This window comes from Schistocerca nitens, chromosome 11 (assembly GCF_023898315.1).
Source record: "Schistocerca nitens isolate TAMUIC-IGC-003100 chromosome 11, iqSchNite1.1, whole genome shotgun sequence".
In the NCBI taxonomy this organism is placed as follows: Eukaryota; Metazoa; Arthropoda; class Insecta; order Orthoptera; family Acrididae; genus Schistocerca; species Schistocerca nitens.
Window position 1 is genome coordinate 105,624,383 of NC_064624.1, and position 19,814 is coordinate 105,644,196.

At 39.0% G+C, this 19,814-nt stretch overlaps 1 protein-coding gene across 1 annotated transcript in view; it reads left to right on the forward strand.

Moving 5' to 3' along the window:
- LOC126213343 (plasma membrane calcium-transporting ATPase 3-like) overlaps positions 1 to 19,814 on the forward strand; it is a 548,976-nt gene that overhangs the window by 137,338 nt on the left and 391,824 nt on the right. The window contains exons 6-9 of the mRNA XM_049941041.1: positions 407 to 426; positions 4,919 to 4,966; positions 6,902 to 6,908; positions 18,016 to 18,102. Of these exons, the coding sequence (XP_049796998.1) occupies positions 407 to 426; positions 4,919 to 4,966; positions 6,902 to 6,908; positions 18,016 to 18,102 (162 nt within the window). The remainder of the gene's footprint in view (positions 1 to 406; positions 427 to 4,918; positions 4,967 to 6,901; positions 6,909 to 18,015; positions 18,103 to 19,814) is intronic.

Genomic DNA, 19,814 nt, shown 5'->3' on the forward strand with positions numbered 1-19,814 from the left:
ATTATCTGTATCCATATAATTTGTAGACATTGATTCTTGCTCTTCCTGAGGCTGTAGATGCTTATGAGCAAAATCCTAAGTTCATCTAACTCATAGCTTCTGCAAAGCATGAAAATTTTGTTAGTTAACAGTCTCGACATTTCAACATCAGAAATGTCAGAAGGATGTAAACCATTCTTAATTTTATATTTGTTTTTCCCAAATGGATTACAGCAGGTATTTTGCAGAAACTGAAACGCTGCCATCAGAGGGGTGTTACAGTATGAACAAATTTGGCCACCTTCTGTAAAGTCAAGGTCAAATCTAAGTTTTAAAACCACTTAAGAGCAAGCTAATAACAAGATCAACATCACAGAGGCAATTCAAAGAAATATACATAACTTTAACACATAAATAACTTGTCTAGGAAACTGCCATCTGTGTGCTGTGGTCTAAGAATATTAAAATCTACAACAAGCAAAACAATAGTATTGCAGGCATATTATGCACAGTTCCACTAACTGCTTTGATGTGGAATCATTTTCTGCAGAGACTCAGCACACAGCACAAAGGTTTTTAGAGTGCAAAAAAGAGCTCTAGGAATAATCTGTGGCCTTAAAGAGAACTACAGTGTATCACAGGAGCATAATTAACATTGGAGTAACACTACACAATAAGATACCAGAGGAAATAAAAACCACTATGTATCCAAAATTTAAAAGTGAACTGGAGGCATTTATAGTAAAGCACTGTTTTTATTCCATAAAAGTATTTCTGAATATACACTCCTGGAAATGGAAAAAAGAACACATTGACACCGGTGTGTCAGACCCACCATACTTGCTCCGGACACTGCGAGAGGGCTGTACAAGCAATGATCACACGCACGGCACAGCGGACACACCAGGACCCGCGGTGTTGGCCGTCGAATGGCGCTAGCTGCGCAGCATTTGTGCACCGCCGCCGTCAGTGTCAGCCAGTTTGCCGTGGCATACGGAGCTCCATCGCAGTCTTTAACACTGGTAGCATGCCGCGACAGCGTGGACGTGAACCGTATGTGCAGTTGACGGACTTTGAGCGATGGCGTATAGTGGGCATGCGGGAGGCCGGGTGGACGTACCGCCGAATTGCTCAACACGTGGGGCGTGAGGTCTCCATAGTTCATCGATGTTGTCGCCAGTGGTCGGCGGAAGGTGCACGTGCCCGTCGATCTGGGACCGGACCGCAGCGACGCACGGATGCACGCCAAGACCGTAGGATCCTACGCAGTGCCGTAGGGGACCGCACTGCCACTTCCCAGCAAATTAGGGACACTGTTGCTCCTGGGGTATCGGCGAGGACCATTCGCAACCGTCTCCATGAAGCTGGGCTACGGTCCCGCACACCGTTAGGCCGTCTTCCGCTCACGCCCCAACATCGTGCAGCCCGCCTCCAGTGGTGTCGCGACAGGCGTGAATGGAGGGACGAATGGAGACGTGTCATCTTCAGCGATGAGAGTCGCTTCTGCCTTGGTGCCAATGATGGTCGTGTGCGTGTTTGGCGCCGTGCAGGTGAGCGCCACAATCAGGACTGTATACGACCGAGGCACACAGGGCCAACACCCGGCATCATGGTGTGGGGAGCGATCTCCTACACTGGCCGTACACCACTGGTGATCGTCGAGGGGACACTGAATAGTGCACGGTACATCCAAACCGTCATCGAACCCATCGTTCTACCATTCCTAGACCGGCAAGGGAACTTGCTGTTCCAACAGGACAATGCATGTCCGCATGTATCCCGTGCCACCCAACGTGCTCTAGAAGGTGTAAGTCAACTACCCTGGCCAGCAAGATCTCCGGATCTGTCCCCCATTGAGCATGTTTGGGACTGGATGAAGCGTCGTCTCACGCGGTCTGCACGTCCAGCATGAACGCTGATCCAACTGAGGCGCCAGGTGGAAATGGCATGGCAAGCCGTTCCACAGGACTACATCCAGCATCTCTACGATCGTCTCCATGGGAGAATAGCAGCCTGCATTGCTGCGAAAGGTGGATATACACTGTACTAGTGCCGACATTGTGCATGCTCTGTTGCCTGTGCCGATGTGCCTGTGGTTCTGTCAGTGTGATCATGTGATGTATCTGACCCCAGGAATGTGTCAATAAAGTTTCCCCTTCCTGGGACAATGAATTCACGGTGTTCTTATTTCAATTTCCAGGAGTGTATAAAAAAAGGTTGCTTAAAAATTAAATTGTAAGAATATGTACCTAATTTTAATTTGCTACTATGTGCTAAGATTACATATTTCTTCAACTTCTCTTTGGCCTGTCCAATATCAACTGTACAATTTGTGCTGCAGGATATTACTGGATCAATAAAAAATCAATCAATCAATTAATCAGTCACCGATGGTGTAAAAACATTTTAACACTGTTTAACACTGTTTTCAATAACGTCTTAAATAATGGTACAAAAAAATTCAGTGATTAATATACAAAAGTTCTTGGGGGTCATTTGATCTACAAGTAGACATGGGTCTATAATTGAAGTATGTACCTCCTATAGCTTTAAGAATACTCTTTCTAGGCACAGAAAGATTAAAACAATGTTCTAATACTGTATTTCATCATGTTCAACAATGTTTTCTAGTATAATGTAACAAATAATATTGTATAAAATTTATTCAGGGATGAATTTACAAAAACTTATGAGGTAATTTTATTTATAAGTAGGCATGGATTTCCATTTGTTTTAGTGCTGCTTGTTGCTTGGAAGTTGGTTTGCACAGAATTATATTTGTATTTTCACTGACATAAAAGCAGTTTTCATTGATTTAACATACTGTTTACTCATTGTTACATTTAAACATATACAGTGTGTATGAGAAGCAATACCTGTGAGTGATATTTCTTGACAATAAGCAGTAATGGGTCAAAAATTAAACTGGATGGCTTCTGAAGCTTAAAAAGCTATCTTTCTAGATAAAACAAGGTGAAAAAGATTAAAGATCATACAACGGAGATATGCTACTGCAAAATTACCCAAAATTTGGCACACAAAATGTTTTCATCAAATTTGCAAATTCATATACAGTATTACCAAAAAGAGGATGCCAGTGCATATGAACTATGCCCCTAAATTTTAAGGAATCAATGAAAAAGAAAAAAAGATTTTTTGCAAAAATAAGCTGCACACTGATTGCAAGAAGAAAATTACCAAAACTTTATTTGTATTTGCATGTAAGTCATAGGTATGTTCTGTAATCATTTGTTGTAACATTTGATACAACACATTGGCAACATATTTTGTATTAAGTATCTCTATCAGGGCCAGTATTCACTTCATCACTAACACTCGTATCATTTTGTTCATTCTCTTTTCACAGTACATCATCTTTACTGGCATCCAGAACAGTTGCTATGTAGTATTTCTTGAATCCTTTGATGATGGACTCTTTATTATATTGAGGACCATGAAGGAAGAATCCACTCACACAAAAGGGTGACTGGTGGCTTCTTAGTCCTACCAGACAGTGTGAGGACATGGTCTTCTTCCAGGAGCCAGTCTGAACACATTTTTTCAGAGGGTGTCCTTCTACGGTTTGTTTATGACCACATCTAATTCTAATACCTGTAGTTTTGAAGCAATTCCTCCTCAACAAGATCTCTCTTTTGTGCTGCAAGTTTATCTTTTACTTCAGCAGTTAGATGTACCTTAAAAGCATCCCAAACTAGCACAGCTCTTTTATAAAGCAGTGCCCCAGGTCTAAAATTTCAAACAGTACACAACCAGTCAACCATCACTTGTGCTGTCATCCACTCTTTTCTTGTCAGTGAATCACTAAGCCCATAAGAAAGTTTTTCTTTTGGCATAGCTTTTCTGTTCAGAATGACGTAAGGCGATAACTTTCCCCCATCAGCTGTAACAGCTATCACAGTTAATCTATTTTTTTCATTCTCAGTTCCTCTTAATGAGATACTTTTTGCCCCTTTCATATCTACTGTCATATTGCTTGGCATGTCAGAAAATACAGACATCTTTTCATCGTTGCTAGTCTGATGAAAAGGGTAGGAATGGCACTTTAGCATCAGGATGACATAATGCTGGAAGCTGACCAGCTTCTCCTTAAAATCTGCTGCCATTCTCTATGCTAATGTAGTACTTAGTTGGAGAGCAAGACTATTTCTCCACATAAATTGACGGCACCTAGCAATGTTGTTGTTGTTGTGGTCTTCAGTCCTGAGACTGGTTTGATGCAGCTCTCCATGCTACTCTATCCTGTGCAAGCTTCTTCATCTCCCAGTACTTACTGCAACCTACATCCTTCTGAATCTACTTAGTGTATTCATCTCTTGGTCTCCCTCTACAATTTTTACCCTCCACGCTGCCCTCCACTGCTAAATTTGTGATTCCTTGATGCCTCAAAACATGTCCTACCAACCGATCCTTTCTTCTAGTCAAGTTGTGCCACAAACTTCTCTTCTCCCCAATCCTATTCAATACCTCCTCATTAGTTACGTGATCTACCCACCTTATCTTCAGCATTCTTCTGTAGCACCACATTTCAAAAGCTTCTATTCTCTTCTTGTCCAAACTAGTTATCGTCCATGTTTCGCTTCCATACATGGCTACACTCCATACAAATACTTTCAGAAACGACTTCCTGACACTTAAATCTATACTCGATGTTAACAAATTTCTCTTCTTCAGAAACGATTTCCTTGCCATTGCCAGTCTACATTTTATATCCTCTCTACTTCAACCATCATCAGTTATTTTACTCCCTAAATAGCAAAACTCCTTTACTACTTTAAGTGTCTCATTTCCTAATCTAATTCCCTCAGCATCACCCGATTTAATTTGACTACATTCCATTACCCTCGTTTTGTTTTTGTTGATGTTCATCTTATACCCTCCTTTCAAGACACTCTCCATTCCGTTCAACTGCTCTTCCAAGTCCTTTGCTGTCTCTGACAGAATTACAATGTCATCGGCAAACTTCAAAGTTTTTACTTCTTCTCCATGAATTTTAATACCTAAACCGAATTTTTCTTTTGTTTCCTTTACTGCTTGCTCAATATACAGATTGAATAACATTGGAGAGAGGTTACAACCCTGTCTCACTCCTTTCCCAACCACTGCTTCCCTTTCATGCCCCTCGACTCTTATAACTGCCATCTGGTTTCTGTACAAATTGTAAATAGCCTTTCGCTCCCTGTATTTTACCCCTACCACCTTCAGAATTTGAAAGAGAGTATTCCAGTTAACATTGTCAAAATCTTTCTCTAAGTCTACAAATGCTAGAAACGTAGGTTTTCCTTTCCTTATTCTTTCTTCTAAGATAAGTCTTAACGTCAGTATTGCCTCACGTGTTCCAGTATTTCTACGGAACCCAAACTGATCTTCCCCAACTTTGGCTTCTACTAGTTTTTCCATTTGTCTGTAAAGAATTCACGTTAGTATTTTGCAGCTGTGACTTATTAAACTGATAGTTTGGTAATTTTCACATCTGTCAACACCTGCTTTCTTTGGGATTGGAATTATTATATTCTTCTTGAAGTCTGAGGGTATTTTGCCTGTCTGATACATCTTGCTCACCAGATGGTAGAGTTTTGTCATGACTGGCTCTCCCAAGGCCATCAGTAGTTCTAATGGAATGTTGTCTACTCCCGGGGCCTTGTTTCGACTCAGGTCTTTCAATGCTCTGTCAAACTCTTCACGCAGTATCTTATCTCCCATTTTGTCTTCATCTACATCCTCTTCCATTTCCATAATATTGTCCTCAAGTACATCGCCCTTGTATAAACCCTCTATATACTCCTTCCACCTTTCTGCCTTCCCTTCTTTGCTTAGAACTGGGTTGCTATCTGAGTTCTTCATATTCATACAAGTGGTTCTCTTCTCTCCAAAGGTCTCTTTAATTTTCCTGTAGGCAGTATCTATCTTACCCCTAGTGAGACAAGCCTGTACATCCTTACATTTGTCCTCTAGCCATCCCTGCTTAGCAATTTTGCACTTCCTGTCGATCTCATTTTTGAGACGTTTGTATTCCTTTTTGCCTGCTTCATTTACTGCAGTTTCATATTTTCTCCTTTCATCAATTAAATTCAATATTTCTTCTGTTACCCAAGGATTTCTATTAGCCCTCGTCTTTTTACCTACTTGATCGTCTGCTGCCTTCACTACTTCATCCCTTAGAGCTACCCATTCTTCTTCTACTGTATTTCTATCCCCCATTCCTGTCAATTGTTCCCTTATGCTCTCCTTGAAATTCTGTACAACCTCTGGTTCTTTCAGTTTATCCAGGCCCCATCTCCTTAAATTCCCACCTTTTTGCAGTTTCTTCAGTTTCAATCTGCAGTTCATAACCAATAGATTGTGGTCAGAATCCACATCTGCCCCTGGAAATGGCTTACAGTTTAAAACCTGGTTCCTAAATCTCTGTCTTACCATTATATAATCTATCTGATACCTTTTAGTATCTCCAGGGTTCTTCCATGTATACAACCTTCTTTGATGATTCTTGAACCAAGTGTTAGCTATGATTAAGTTATGCTCTGTGCAAAATTCTACCAGGCGGCTTCCTCTTTCATTTCTTCCCCCCAATCCATATTCACCTACTATGTTTCCTTCTCTCCCTTTTCCTACTGACGAATTCCAGTCACCCATGACTATTAAATTTTCGTCTCCCTTCACTACCTGAATAATTTCTTTTATCTCGTCATACATTTCATCAATTTCTTCATCATCTGCAGAGCTAGTTGGCATATAAATTTGTACTACTGTAGTAGGCATGGGCTTTGTGTCTATCTTGGCCACAATAATGTGTTCACTATGCTATTTGTAGTAACTAACCCGCACTCCAATTTTTTATTCATTATTAAACCTACTTCTGCATTACCCCTATTTGATTTTGTATTTATAACCCTGTAATCACCAGACCAAAAGTCTTGTTCCTCCTGCCACCGAACTTCACTAATTCCCACTATATCCAACTTTAACCTATCCATTTCCTTTTTTAAATTTTCTATCCTACCTGCCCGATTAAGGGATCTGACATTCCACGCTCCGATCCGTAGAATGCCAGTTTTCTTTCTCCTGATAACGACGTCCTCTTGAGTAGTCCCCGCCCGGAGATCCGAATGGGGGGCTATTTTATCTCCGGAATATTTTACCCAAGAGGATGCCATCATCATTTAATCATACAGTAAATCTGCATGTCCTCGGGAAAAATACACACACAAAATTCTAGTTTTCACATGTGTAGGGCTTTTGCAATTTCTGAGACCTTTAGTTGAATAGTTTCTCATTTGATAAATATGTCCCATATTTTCTCTTACATTGCACATAGAAAAGGACTTTATCTTCAAGTTCTGGATACATGGCACATTTCAGTCCCCTGAATGATTTTCTCCTTGAGACTGCCTTCTTCCATTTTCCTTCTTCAGTAGCCCAGTTCCTTGGCTTGATGATGCTTTTCACTCCAAATGGTTATCCATATCATCATAAATCACGCTCTCTTACCGGTATTCAACTTAAACAGAATTATAAGCTATTAAAACAGTACTAATAGACCTATGCAATGTTAACACCAATATAACTAGGGTAAAAGTTTGCATTGTTGTGTAGCAAAATGCCTTGTTGCCAGTTTTAGCTATGAGTGTTAGTTGGAGTGTTGCATGTGAGCTTAATTTTTCTACGGTAGTTGTTTGCAAAAAGACAATGTAGCAGATATAAGCTGCACTCTAACTTTTCAAGGATGTAATTTGGATAAAAAGTGTGACTTACTTTTAGCCAATATGGTGTTTTGATAGAGGAGGACACAGGCTATTGTACAAATGCACAAGACGTCAGCATGTCAGTTGTAGGGAAGCAGCCTACTCACACCTTATAAAATTCACATCAGTCTTTCCATTGTGTGCCAGCCAGTCCACTGTAACTAGCTCTGACATCATAAATGTTGCGCAGTACATTAAAAATGAAGTAAATAACCTGAAACGTTTCTAGCATGTCAGGAGTAATACTAAATCAATATGTGTTGAATATCAGTTCAATAACTTTAACCATTTTCGAAATTTGGATGTTTTTCTGTAAAAATCATTGGCGCAACAGAAAAGAACTAGAAACTTAAAAATTTATATTTAGAATCCTTTTTCGTAATAATTTAGTAGAAACAGTCTTCTGGATCTCACAAATTAAAATTTTAGTTGAAATTCATGATTTTCTGGTTTTTGTCTTAGAAATTAAGGAAGCAAGATAGATTAAGTAGGCGAATAAATAAAGCTAGGATGTTTAAATTTAAGTAGAAGGGAGATCCACTATAATCATAAAAATGTGAGAAGTTTTAACAGAATAACTATAAAACTATAGCGATAGCGTATCTCCAAAGGGCAAGTTCAGAGCTCGTCTACTGTGTGTAGTGTAATTAAATTAATTCTCTCGCCCAAAATATTTGACTTAGCCACATCAGACTTTTATTATGATTACTTACCTGTGTGTTGATTGCACATTTAAATTGAGAGCTTCATCGGCCATCAGCAAAGGAAGCAATGATTTATTCGATAACTTAAAGTGGTGCAATACTAGCCCAGCGGCTAGTCGGGAGAGCAGATTTGATCAGGTGTTCCCTTAGCCGTCCGCACCGCGACTTTATATGTAAGAATGCTGCGCAGGAGGAAAAAGGCCCTAGTTCTCTCCAGACACTGATTAGCGCACCACCTGTGCCGGGAGTCGCGTCACGTTTGTATCGTTGATATAAACAGCCTCGGATGCAGTAATAAGTTACTCGGGATACGCGTAACCATGAAATCATTTTCGAGAGAAGTGTTAATTTTGGGATGATGTTAATGATCTATCTTTAGTATGCGTATGTCGTATTTTCACGTGCCACAGCAGGACAGACATTCTACCATTATTAGCGTGTCGTTTGATGAACATTATCATCAAATTATGGCGAGCATTCACTTAAACATTTAATTTGAACAGTTATAGTTGCATCAGCGCATTAGACTCTGAACTGCTCTGGTAGTTGGATTGTGTGGATTCTTTTTGGTCTGTGACTTTCAGAATATAGTGATCATTTTAGAGAGAATGGTTTTTGATTATGAATCCCAGACAATCTCCTAATTCCTCAGAGCTATAAGCTGTAGCTATAAATGTATTTCTCAGATGAAGTGGGCACTAGGAATTCTAATTACAGGCTTCATGTTTTGCTAATCACTTTCTGGTTGCCAATATTGTAGTTAGAGAGCCAGTGTTGAGAACGACAAACAGCATAAATACAAAACATTTATTCTATTATTCCACCCGCCGCCCCACACAGTGTGTTATTCACCAAGTCTTGGCTGAATCCGGCCATATAATTATGGTTTATGATTGGTTAAAGATCTGCTTTCCAAGTTTTACAATGAATTTAATGGCATTTTTGAAAAAGTACAACTGTCACCATGGATGCCATCAAATGGGGTGATTTCGGACACTGGGGCGAATTCGGACAGTATGGTTTATTTGTTCTTTGCCACTGCATAGAAACAAAGAGTTACATATTTTAATGTCTGTGCACCAGTTATTTTAAGCGCAAGATTGCATTTATCGCTTTCCACAACTTTTATTTTGCGTCAGTTGCTTCCCTAGGTAAATAATTGATGAACAGTCTCAGTGTTAAATTTCCATGCATTATCGTATAGTGGAAACTTTCTATTGTTGCGCCAAGCAGGAAGTTATTGCAACCGTAATTGTCAATGTGCTCAGTAGCTAACAGCATTGAGACAATTTCTGTACAAGTTTGTCAAGTTTCTCGTGCAAGGTTATAAAATAATGATGGTTTTTGCAAAACTGTGTTCTGTGTGGGGTGATTTTGGACAATGCCAAGAACATATAAGAGCAGGAGACGGGCTACAGTATGGTGTAATTATGACCCAGAACTTTTAGATAAAGCTGTTTGTGATATTCAGAGAGGTAAATTATTGTATAGAAAAGCACGTGATTTGTATGGTATACCTAAATCAACCCTACAAAATAAAGTGCAGGAAGCACATAGAAAAAAAAAAAATGGTAGGACAGCCAGTGCTAGTGTCTCAATAATAATGGCAGCGAGTGCTGATGGTAAAGTGCTTCCTCTGTATGTCCTTTACAAATCGGAGCATTTGTGGGACACATGGCAAGAAGGTGGACCACAAGGAACCCATTTCAATAGGAACAAAAGTGGATGGCTTGATCTGCCAGTATTTGGAGACTGGTTCTTTACAATCGCTTTGCTGTATTTGAAAAGGCAAAATGGGCCAACAGTCATGTTTGGAGACAACTTATCCAGTCACGTGTCTTTAAGTGTTATTGAAGAGTGTGAGCGGAACAATATTTCATTCATTCTCCTTCCCGCCAATAGCACACACCTCCTCCAACTGCTCGATGTAAGCTTTTTCAGGCCAATGAAAGCAGCGTGGCTAGCTGTATTAACTGATTGGAAGAAACACACTCATGGGACCATTTCCAAGGATGCCTTCCCATCTCTTCTGAAGAAGACACTGACTAAGATTTCAGCAAACTCCAAGGAAAATGGACCTAATCCCTTTTGATCCAGATCATGTCTTACGAAAATTGCCTGATAATGAGGGGAGCCAGCAAAGCAATGCAGACCCACGGTCTTCCACTATTGAAGAAATCCTCAAATAAATTTGTTATCATCCAAATAAGCTTGGTAGCTCCCGCCGCTGCCGCAAACTAGATGTTCAACCTGGAAAATCAATAACTGGCCGAGATTTTCAAGGAAACGAAAACAGTGCTGAAACAAGTGACAGTGCTTCTAGCAGTAGTGAAAGTGAAAACGACACATCATCCAATGAAGTTTAACTGCTGAAAGAAGAGGCTTTTCTTGTTGCAGAGTACAAATATAAATGTGGAAACAAGGAGCAAACAAGGCTGTATGTTGGAGCGGCCACAAATGTTGGTGCTACAGAAGTAAGTGTGAAATTCTTGCACCCTCATGAGAACAGTAAAAACATACTTGTCTTTCCTAATGTCCCCGATGAAGACACAATACAAAAATTACAAATTTTGAGAATACTTCCCACACCAGTTGAGAAGAGAGGAATGTTCATTTTTCAAGAAGATGTGCTTTAGACTCGAAGACAATCGTTTACCTTAAGTGTTTGCAAGTTAATTTAGAATGATGAGTGAGAAAAATTATTTTGACCTTTTAGTTAAATTACTTTGTTTGTTTCTCTCTGGTTCTAATATTTCAGTTAAGAACTGTAAAAAAAAATTTATTTAATTTCTTGCAAAATAAAAACTTATCTGTAATATATAAAATTTATTATATCATTCCATATCAGTTATTCGTAACAAAGGGCCACCTTAAAATGTGTAAAATGTCACCAAAATCAAATAAAAAGCATATAGAATTTAAAAAAATTCAGTAACTGTCCAAATTTGCGCTCTATATACTGTAACTTCGGACAGAGATTTAAAAAACACGTGTCCAAAATCACCCCAATCCATGGGGTGACTTCGGACACTCTATTTAAGTGCCTCAGATAAATATACCTACACATACACTTCCTGGTTCTGGAATATTTTATTCGTTACACATATACCCTACCACTTCCATAACAATCAATTTAATCTAACAATATATATGAAAGTTACAATCACAATAACGACAAAACCATCCAAAATCACCCCGTTTAAGAGCACTTAAAAATTTAATCAGTAATATATTCTTGTTCATCACAAAAAGTTGTAGAAATATACAAAATCAGGGGCTTGTGAGCTAAGAGTACCTTTTATAAAAAGGTATCCAAAGTTGGCACTTTGCCATGCTTGGGACTCCTACCTATGAAAGGTTGTCGGAGTGGAGTCAAAGGAGATATTGTGCTGAAACTTTGATTCAGTGTGTGCTGAAAAATAATGACTACAAATTTTTTATATGAAAACTTAAAAATTTTCAAATAAAACAAACTTTGTTAACATTCTACATCTTTTTTCCTCATGTCTGCATATTTATTTCTCAACATAGTCATCCTGGTGGTAATCACATTTCTCCCAACGAGAGGCTGATTTGTTGATACCGTCACTGTTTAACTTTGTTGATAGAGCCACAACCTCACTTCTGCTTGCACCACTTCATCACTATTAAAGTGAAGCCATTGAGGGTTTTCTTTAAGTTTTGTAAATAGATAAAAGTTGGATGGGACAATGTCAGGACTGTATGGAGGATGATGAATGACAGTGAACTCCAGGTGTTTGAGTGTTGCAGATGTCACAGTGCTTGTGTGTAGTCTGGCATTGTCATAATGAAGTAGAGAGTGCTTTATGTGTGGACAAACTCTTAGAATCTCATACTCTATTACAGCACACTGTTTCTCACACGCTGACATAGTTACGTAACATGGCATCAGGTTGCACGGTGCAATTCGGAGGCCTCTAGTGACAGATAGCTGCAAATAGTAGACATAAAGAATAAAGATTAGGATGTTAATAACATTTGTGTTATTTAAAAAGCTTTGAGTTTTCACATAAAAAATATGGGGACATTGCTTTTCAGCACACTCTCGTACATACCCATCCAAGACATTGTGGAACTTTCCCACAAACTTCCATTCAGTTTGTAAATGGTCGATTAGGAACCCATGGTCCACTTGACCTGGAATAACTCAAATATTGTAATTATCTAAAGCTAGTAACTGCATTTTGAAGAGAAAAATGACGATGAATTCAACTCTTTTAGAACCATAATACTAGAAGAAGAAATTACTGCCGCAGGCAGAGTGCAAAACATATGTGCAAAGACACAAATGTTGACAGCGGAATAGTGTGAACACACAATGGTTACATAGGAGGAACTCTGCCCAATGCATGCCGCATGAGCCAGTGAGAAGAAGCGTAAGACAAAAATGTATCAGAAATATTAGAACTATAAATCTGAGTATCAAAACTTAGAAAAAATACATTTAATTACAACAGCATTAACTACTATGAGCAGTAGTTAATCCGTAAACCGATAATAAAAAGTAGGTACAGAATCCAATAACAACCAGCTATGGGAACAAAAGTTGCCCTCTGTGGTCAGTATGTTAAAGTACAAAACAAACTGTAGGAACACTGTCGCAGCAAAGATGATTAAAATTGATGCCACTGGTTGTCACAGAGATGGCATAATGAGCATTGATGTGGTATGTCCCTGGAAAGCACATGGTGAACCAAAGATGTAATGGCAAAACAGCAACAGGCAGACACTGTCAGTCACTATAGAGATGACAGTTCAGTGAAGCACTTATGTGTTGAAAAACAGATGCAGTCAGTTGCCATAGAGATGTATACATTCAATGAACCACCAGGAATCGATGAAGGAAAGAGTCACACGTCCAGCATGCATCTGTGGTAATCCAGATGTCATGCCAGCATTCTAATGGTGACAGGAAGACACCACTGGGCATAATGGAGATGAGAATGTCAGTAAACAATCCGATGTATGTAGATTAAAAAGTAATTGGCCTGGAACTTGGCCACTGAAAATATATACAATGGCCAAAATGACTCTGCAATAATCTGAAAAAGGAAAAGTGTAATTAATACAGCTTCAAAAAGACACATATACCATTTAGTGAGAACTATCTCATAGTTTGTCTGAGTGAAAACGGAATTACAATGTCTTAAATGGTTCTGGAAATATTAAGAGGTGAACAGCTTACTCTAATCACCAAGTGTTATGGCCTCATATGTCACAATAAATAGTGCACTCTTAGAAAGAATAATAAAATATCTGGATTGATCTGGACTACACACTGTAGTTGCTTCTTGTGACATAGGAGTAAAAAATTTGGAATGTGGAAGCAGTGTGGTCTGTTCACAAATAAAATGTATTTCTCAAACCCTACAGAGCCTAAAATAATAGTTTGCCATTCTTGAAATTGCTAAATAGTACTTACTACATAATGAATATAATAGATGGAAACATTCCACATGGGAAAAATATATCTAAAAACAAAGATGATGTGATTTACCAAACGAAAGAGCTGGCAGGTTGATAGACACACAAACAAACACAAACATACACACAAAATTAAATCTTTCGCAACAAACGGTTGCTTCATCAGGAAAGAGGGAAGGAGAGGGCAAGACGAAAGGATGTGGGTTTTAAGGGAGAGGGTAAGGAGTCATTCCAATCCCGGGAGTGGAAAGATTTACCTTATGGGGAAAAAAGGATAGGTATACACTCGCATACACAGACATATCCATCCGCACATACACAGACACAAGCAGACATTTGTAAAGGAAAGAGTTTGGGCAGAGATGTCAGTCGAGGCGGAAGTACAAAGGCAAAGATGTTGTTGAACGACAGGTGAGGTATGAGCGGTGGCAAATTGAAATTAGCAGAGGTTGAGTCCTGGTGGGTAACGAGAAGAGAGGATATACTGAAGGGCAAGTTCCCATCTCCGGGGTTCTGACAGGTTGGTGTTAGTGGGAAGTATCCAGATAACCCGGACGGTGTAACACTGTGCCAAGATGTGCTGGCCGTGCACCAAGGCATGTTTAGCCACATGGTGATCCTCATTACCAACAAACACTGTCTGCCTGTGTCTGTTCATGTGAATGGACAGTTTCTTTCTGGTCATTCCCACATAGAAAGCTTCACAGTGTAGGCAGGTCAGTTGGTAAATCACGTGGGTGCTTTCACACGTGGCTCTGCCTTTGATCGTGTACACCTTCCGGGTTACAGGACTGGAGTAGGTGGTGGTGGGAGGATGCACGGGACAGGTTTTACACCGGGGGCAGTTACAAGGGTAGGAGCCAGAGGGTAGGGAAGGTGGTTTGGGGATTTCATAGGGATGAACTAAGAGGTTATGAAGGTTAGGTGGACGGCGGAAAGACACTCTTGGTGGAGTGGGGAGACCAGCAACAAACTGTCCATTCGCATAAATGGACACAGGCAGACAGTGTTTGTTGGTAATGAGGATCACCCTGTGGCTAAACATGCCTTGGTGCACGGCCAGCACATCTTGGCACAGTGTTACACCGTCCGAGTTATCTGGATACTTCCCACTAACACCAACCTGTCAGAACTCCGGATATGGGAACTTGCCCTTCAGTATATCCTCTCTTCTCGTTATCCGCCAGGCCTCAATCTCCGCTAATTTCAATTTGCCGCCGCTCATACCTCACCTGTCTTTCAACAACATCTTTGCCTCTGTACTTCCGCCTCGACTGACATCTCTGCCCAAACTCTTTGCCTTTACAAATGTCTGCTTGTGTCTGTGTATGTGTGGATGGATATGTGAGTGTGTGCGAGTGTATACCTGTCTTTTTTTCCCCCTAAGGTAAGTCTTTCCGCTCCCGGGATTGGAATGACTCCTTACCCTCTCCCTTAAAACCCACATCCTTTCGTCTTTCCCTCTCCTTCCCTCTTTCCTGATGAAGCAACCGTTTGTTGTGAAAGCTTGAATTTCGTGTGTATGTTTGTGTTTGTTTGTGTGTCTATCGACCTGCCAGCACTTTCGTTCGGTAAGTCACATCATCTTTGTTTTTAGACATATTTTTCCCACGTGGAATGTTTCCCTCTATTACCACATAATGAAGTTAACATGTGACTGCTGGATCATCAAAAGGGCTATCTTTCAGTTTTGTTTGAAATTTCACATATCCCAGATAGCACAGTAAGCCGGTTTCAAACTTGTTTCCAGATGTAAAGTTCAAGTATATAAGCTTGATCAAAGCTGGAATATTCAGGCCTGTTAGTTGGATTCAAGCTTGAAACAAACATCAAAGTTGGCAGAGTTCAAGCTATATTTCAAGCTTGACTTATCAAGTTTGGCTCCAGCTGCATCTACACATGTGAAATACAGCCTGGTATTTACAGCTTGGTTTAAGCTACATAATTATTAATCTGTATTTATTGAACCTAATTAATTAAATATATATCAGAATGAAATGATGTGAGAAAAAAAAAAATTATCAAGACATGTATGTTTAAATTTTTCTACTTTCAAAGTGTTTAAAATTGTTTTATTTTAAAATTTAATTATTCTGAAGCCCCTCCAGCCCCAGCACACAGACCAGAGCAAATGCCCGTAAACCTAGCAAAGTCAGTGCAAGGCTTATAAACGCTTGTGACGCTTCCTGTGGACGTCTATGGAAGCTATGCTGCGCGCGCATCTGCTGTACAGCCTTCCAGGGAAATTACAGTTTATTTCAAGTTTGGGAAAATTATTTTAATTCAAGCTAAATTTTTACAGCTTGATGTAAACTGTGTAACAGGTTGATTTTTCAATCTTGAATTTTCAGCTGAACCTAAACTCAATATCCACCTTGAAATAAGCTTGAGTGCTAGCTGGGATGTAACTGAATATCATGGTTGATGACACAAACGCACACTTGTGTGGTGGCGGTATGCCGGTTCGAATTCTGGTGGTGGAAAAAATTTTCACTGCCAGTATTTGGCTGGCATAAAGTTCCTGATCACCAGACATTGTGCCAATGCCCTGTTTTAAATACCAAACTTCTCTGCCGTGTCTCATAAAGTGAGAGACACTATTGATGACGAACCGTCTGATTGGTTTCAGTCAATTACAGTCATCTTCAGAGCAATCTCTCAAATACAAGTAATGTTACAACTTGGAGGTACACAGAAACAATGATAGTTAATAACTAAGACCAATAAAATAAAACAACATTAATGAAAAGATGTATACCTTAAAATGGTAAGTGGAGGCAGTAGGTGGAGCATGAATCGTATGTGTAGGGACGCAGTTGGGTGTTGAAAGCATGAATAAATAAAATGACATTAAAAACCATTTGCTAAAAATATAATATTGTTTTTAATTTCATTTTGTGCTTGGACTACATGATCCATATCGTGTATATGCTGTCTCAAATTATTCTTCATTCCATTAGTGGTCATTTTGGCCATTGTATATATTTTCAGTGGTCAAGTTCCAGGCCAATTACTTTTTAATCTGCATACATCGGATTGTTTACTGACATTCTCATCTCTATTATGCCCAGTTGTGTCTTCTTGTCACCATTAGAATGCTGACATGACATCTGGATTACCACAGATGCATGCTGGACGTGTGACTCTTTTCTTCATCGATTCCTGGTGGCTCATTGAATGTATACATCTCTATGGCAACTGATTGCATCTGTTTTTCAACACATAAGTGCTTCACTGAACTGTCATCTCTATAGTGACTGACAGTGTCTGCCTGTTGCCGTTTTGCCATTACATCTTTGGTTCACCATGTGCTTCCTAGGGACATACCACATCAATGCTCATTATGCCATCTCTGTGACAACCAGTGGCATCAATTTTAATCATCTTTGCTGTGACAGTGTTCCTACAGTTTGTTTTGTACTTTAACATACTGACCACAGAGGGCAACTTTTGTTCCCATAGCTGGTTGTTATTGGATTCTGTACCTACTTTTTATTATCGGTTTACGGATTAACTACTGCTCATAGTAGTTAATGCTGTTGTAATTAAATGTATTTTTTCTAAGTTTTGATACTCAGATTTATACTTCTAATATTTCTGATACATTTTTGTCTTACACTTCTTCTCACTGGCTCCTAACTATTTCATGCAGCATGCATTGGGCAGAGTTCCTCCTATGTAACTATTGTGTGTTCACACTATTCCGCTGTCAACATTTGTGTCTTTGCACATAAGTTTTGCACTCTGCCTGCCATGTCTGCTCACCATCATAGGATATAAATCTTTTCATTAATTTTGTTTGATTTTAGTGATCTTAGTTTTTAATTTACATTATTTCTGTGTACCTCTAAGTTGTAATGTTACTGGTACCATATTTCAGAGAATGGTGTGAAGGTGATCATAATTGATTGAAACCATTTACCATTTTAATAAATATTTTTTGTGATCAAGACTGTTTTCAAAATAATATTATACTGTTTTCTAAAATTATTAGTCTGTAATTATGTTTCTTATAAAAAGTGACCAAAATTGTTATTTTGTTTCTCCGTATGCAGAAGCCGGTAAAGATGGTCCATCAGCATCAGTTTCAACAATGGGCAGGTTCCGAGGTTACACGGGCTCTCAAGAAGAAGGACGTCCATTGACATCGAAGAAACAGAAGTCTGTACTGCAGGCCAAACTGACAAGACTTGCTGTACAGATAGGATATGCAGGTGAGGCTTTATGGTAAATGTGCTCTCTTAATGACAAGTAAATGAACCTAGATACGCAGAAAATTGTCTGAGCCTATAAATTTATCTACTGTGGCTGCAAAGTTTCTTTCAATCAGAAAATTAGAATTCAGAGTACAGTGAAGCTACATTTTGGAACTGTCAGATAGTGACACCAAGTAGTGCACATCATGGGAGGAAATTACCTGTACACTAGGTCCTCCCACAGAAGATTGTGTGATCTTCCAACCTGGATCTACGACGTAAAAGGGATATTCCTCATAAACTGAAAAAAACGTGCACACCCCTGCCCATCTGTGAATACATATGGGCTTAGATTTGAGGGCAGCAGGGAAAGGTAACTAAACTGTGAAATTTACAACAGAATAGTATTTACAAGTTTAGATCAATTTAAAATAAGGTAATTCGCATACACATATATTTACAGACTTCTTGTTAGAGACAATCATTAGATTTACTCCTGGCATACTTTTTTTTTACAAAAAACATTAAATAATGTAATGCCACATTGTTCAGTCATATCTCACTATCAGTCATTGCACACACATTGTTTCATAACACTTCACACACACACACACACACACACACACACACACACACACACACACACACACACACACACTGGCAATCTCTGGGCCATTTTCTGTACTGCAACTTCCCATTTGCTATCCTAAAAAACTGAGTCAGCATCGCTCCATAATGAGTGAGATGTTGAGCTCAGAAAGAGGAAGAGGTGTTAGTATTGTGTTATCCATAGCTTGGTGGTAAGTATTTCTAGAAAGGAAAAAAATAAGCAGAAAAAATAAACTGAAGGTGTTATGTGGAATGTTGGATGTTTTATAATTATTATTATTATTATTATTATTATTATTATTATTATTATTATTATTTGTATAAATTTTTTTTTCAGATCCCTACCTTGTTTTATTTAAGTAATCCTTCAATGTATAAAATGTATTGCATAACAGGTACTTTTTAGCCGCCTTTTTAAATAAGTGTATTTTTTCAGTGTATTGAATCTCTTTTTGTAATTAATTGTGCAGTTTTATTCCTTGGCAGAAAATGCTGTTTTGAGTTTTATGTTTATTTTTTCTTGTTAAATGTAAGTTGAGTGCATGGTCATGGACAGAGTTGTTTGTGCAGTCATTACCAATGTTATTTTTATGTGTACAACTGACTGGTAAATGTATTCACATGGAGCAGTTAAAATCCCCAGTGTTTTGAACAGATCTTTACAATGAGCTTGACTATTAGTTTTGATTATTATTCTTATAGCTCTTTTCTGGAGTTTCAAAATTATTGTTTTTTTTTTTTTTTTTTTTTTTTTTTTCCCGAAGAAAGAATGCCATAGCTAAGAATTGAGTGTACATACGAGGGCAGTTCAATAAGTAATGCAACACATTTTTTTCTCGGCCAATTTTGGTTGAAAAAACCGGAAATTTCTTGTGGAATATTTTCAAACATTCCTGCTTCGTCTCGTATAGTTTCATTGACTTCCGACAGGTGGCAACGCTGTACGGAGCTGTTAAAATGGCGTCTGTAACGGATGTGCGTTGCAAACAACGGGCAGTGATCGAGTTTCTTTTGGCGGAAAACCAGGGCATCTCAGATATTCGTAGGCGCTTGCAGAATGTCTACGGTGATCTGGCAGTGGACAAAAGCACGGTGAGTCGTTGGGCAAAACGTGTGTCATC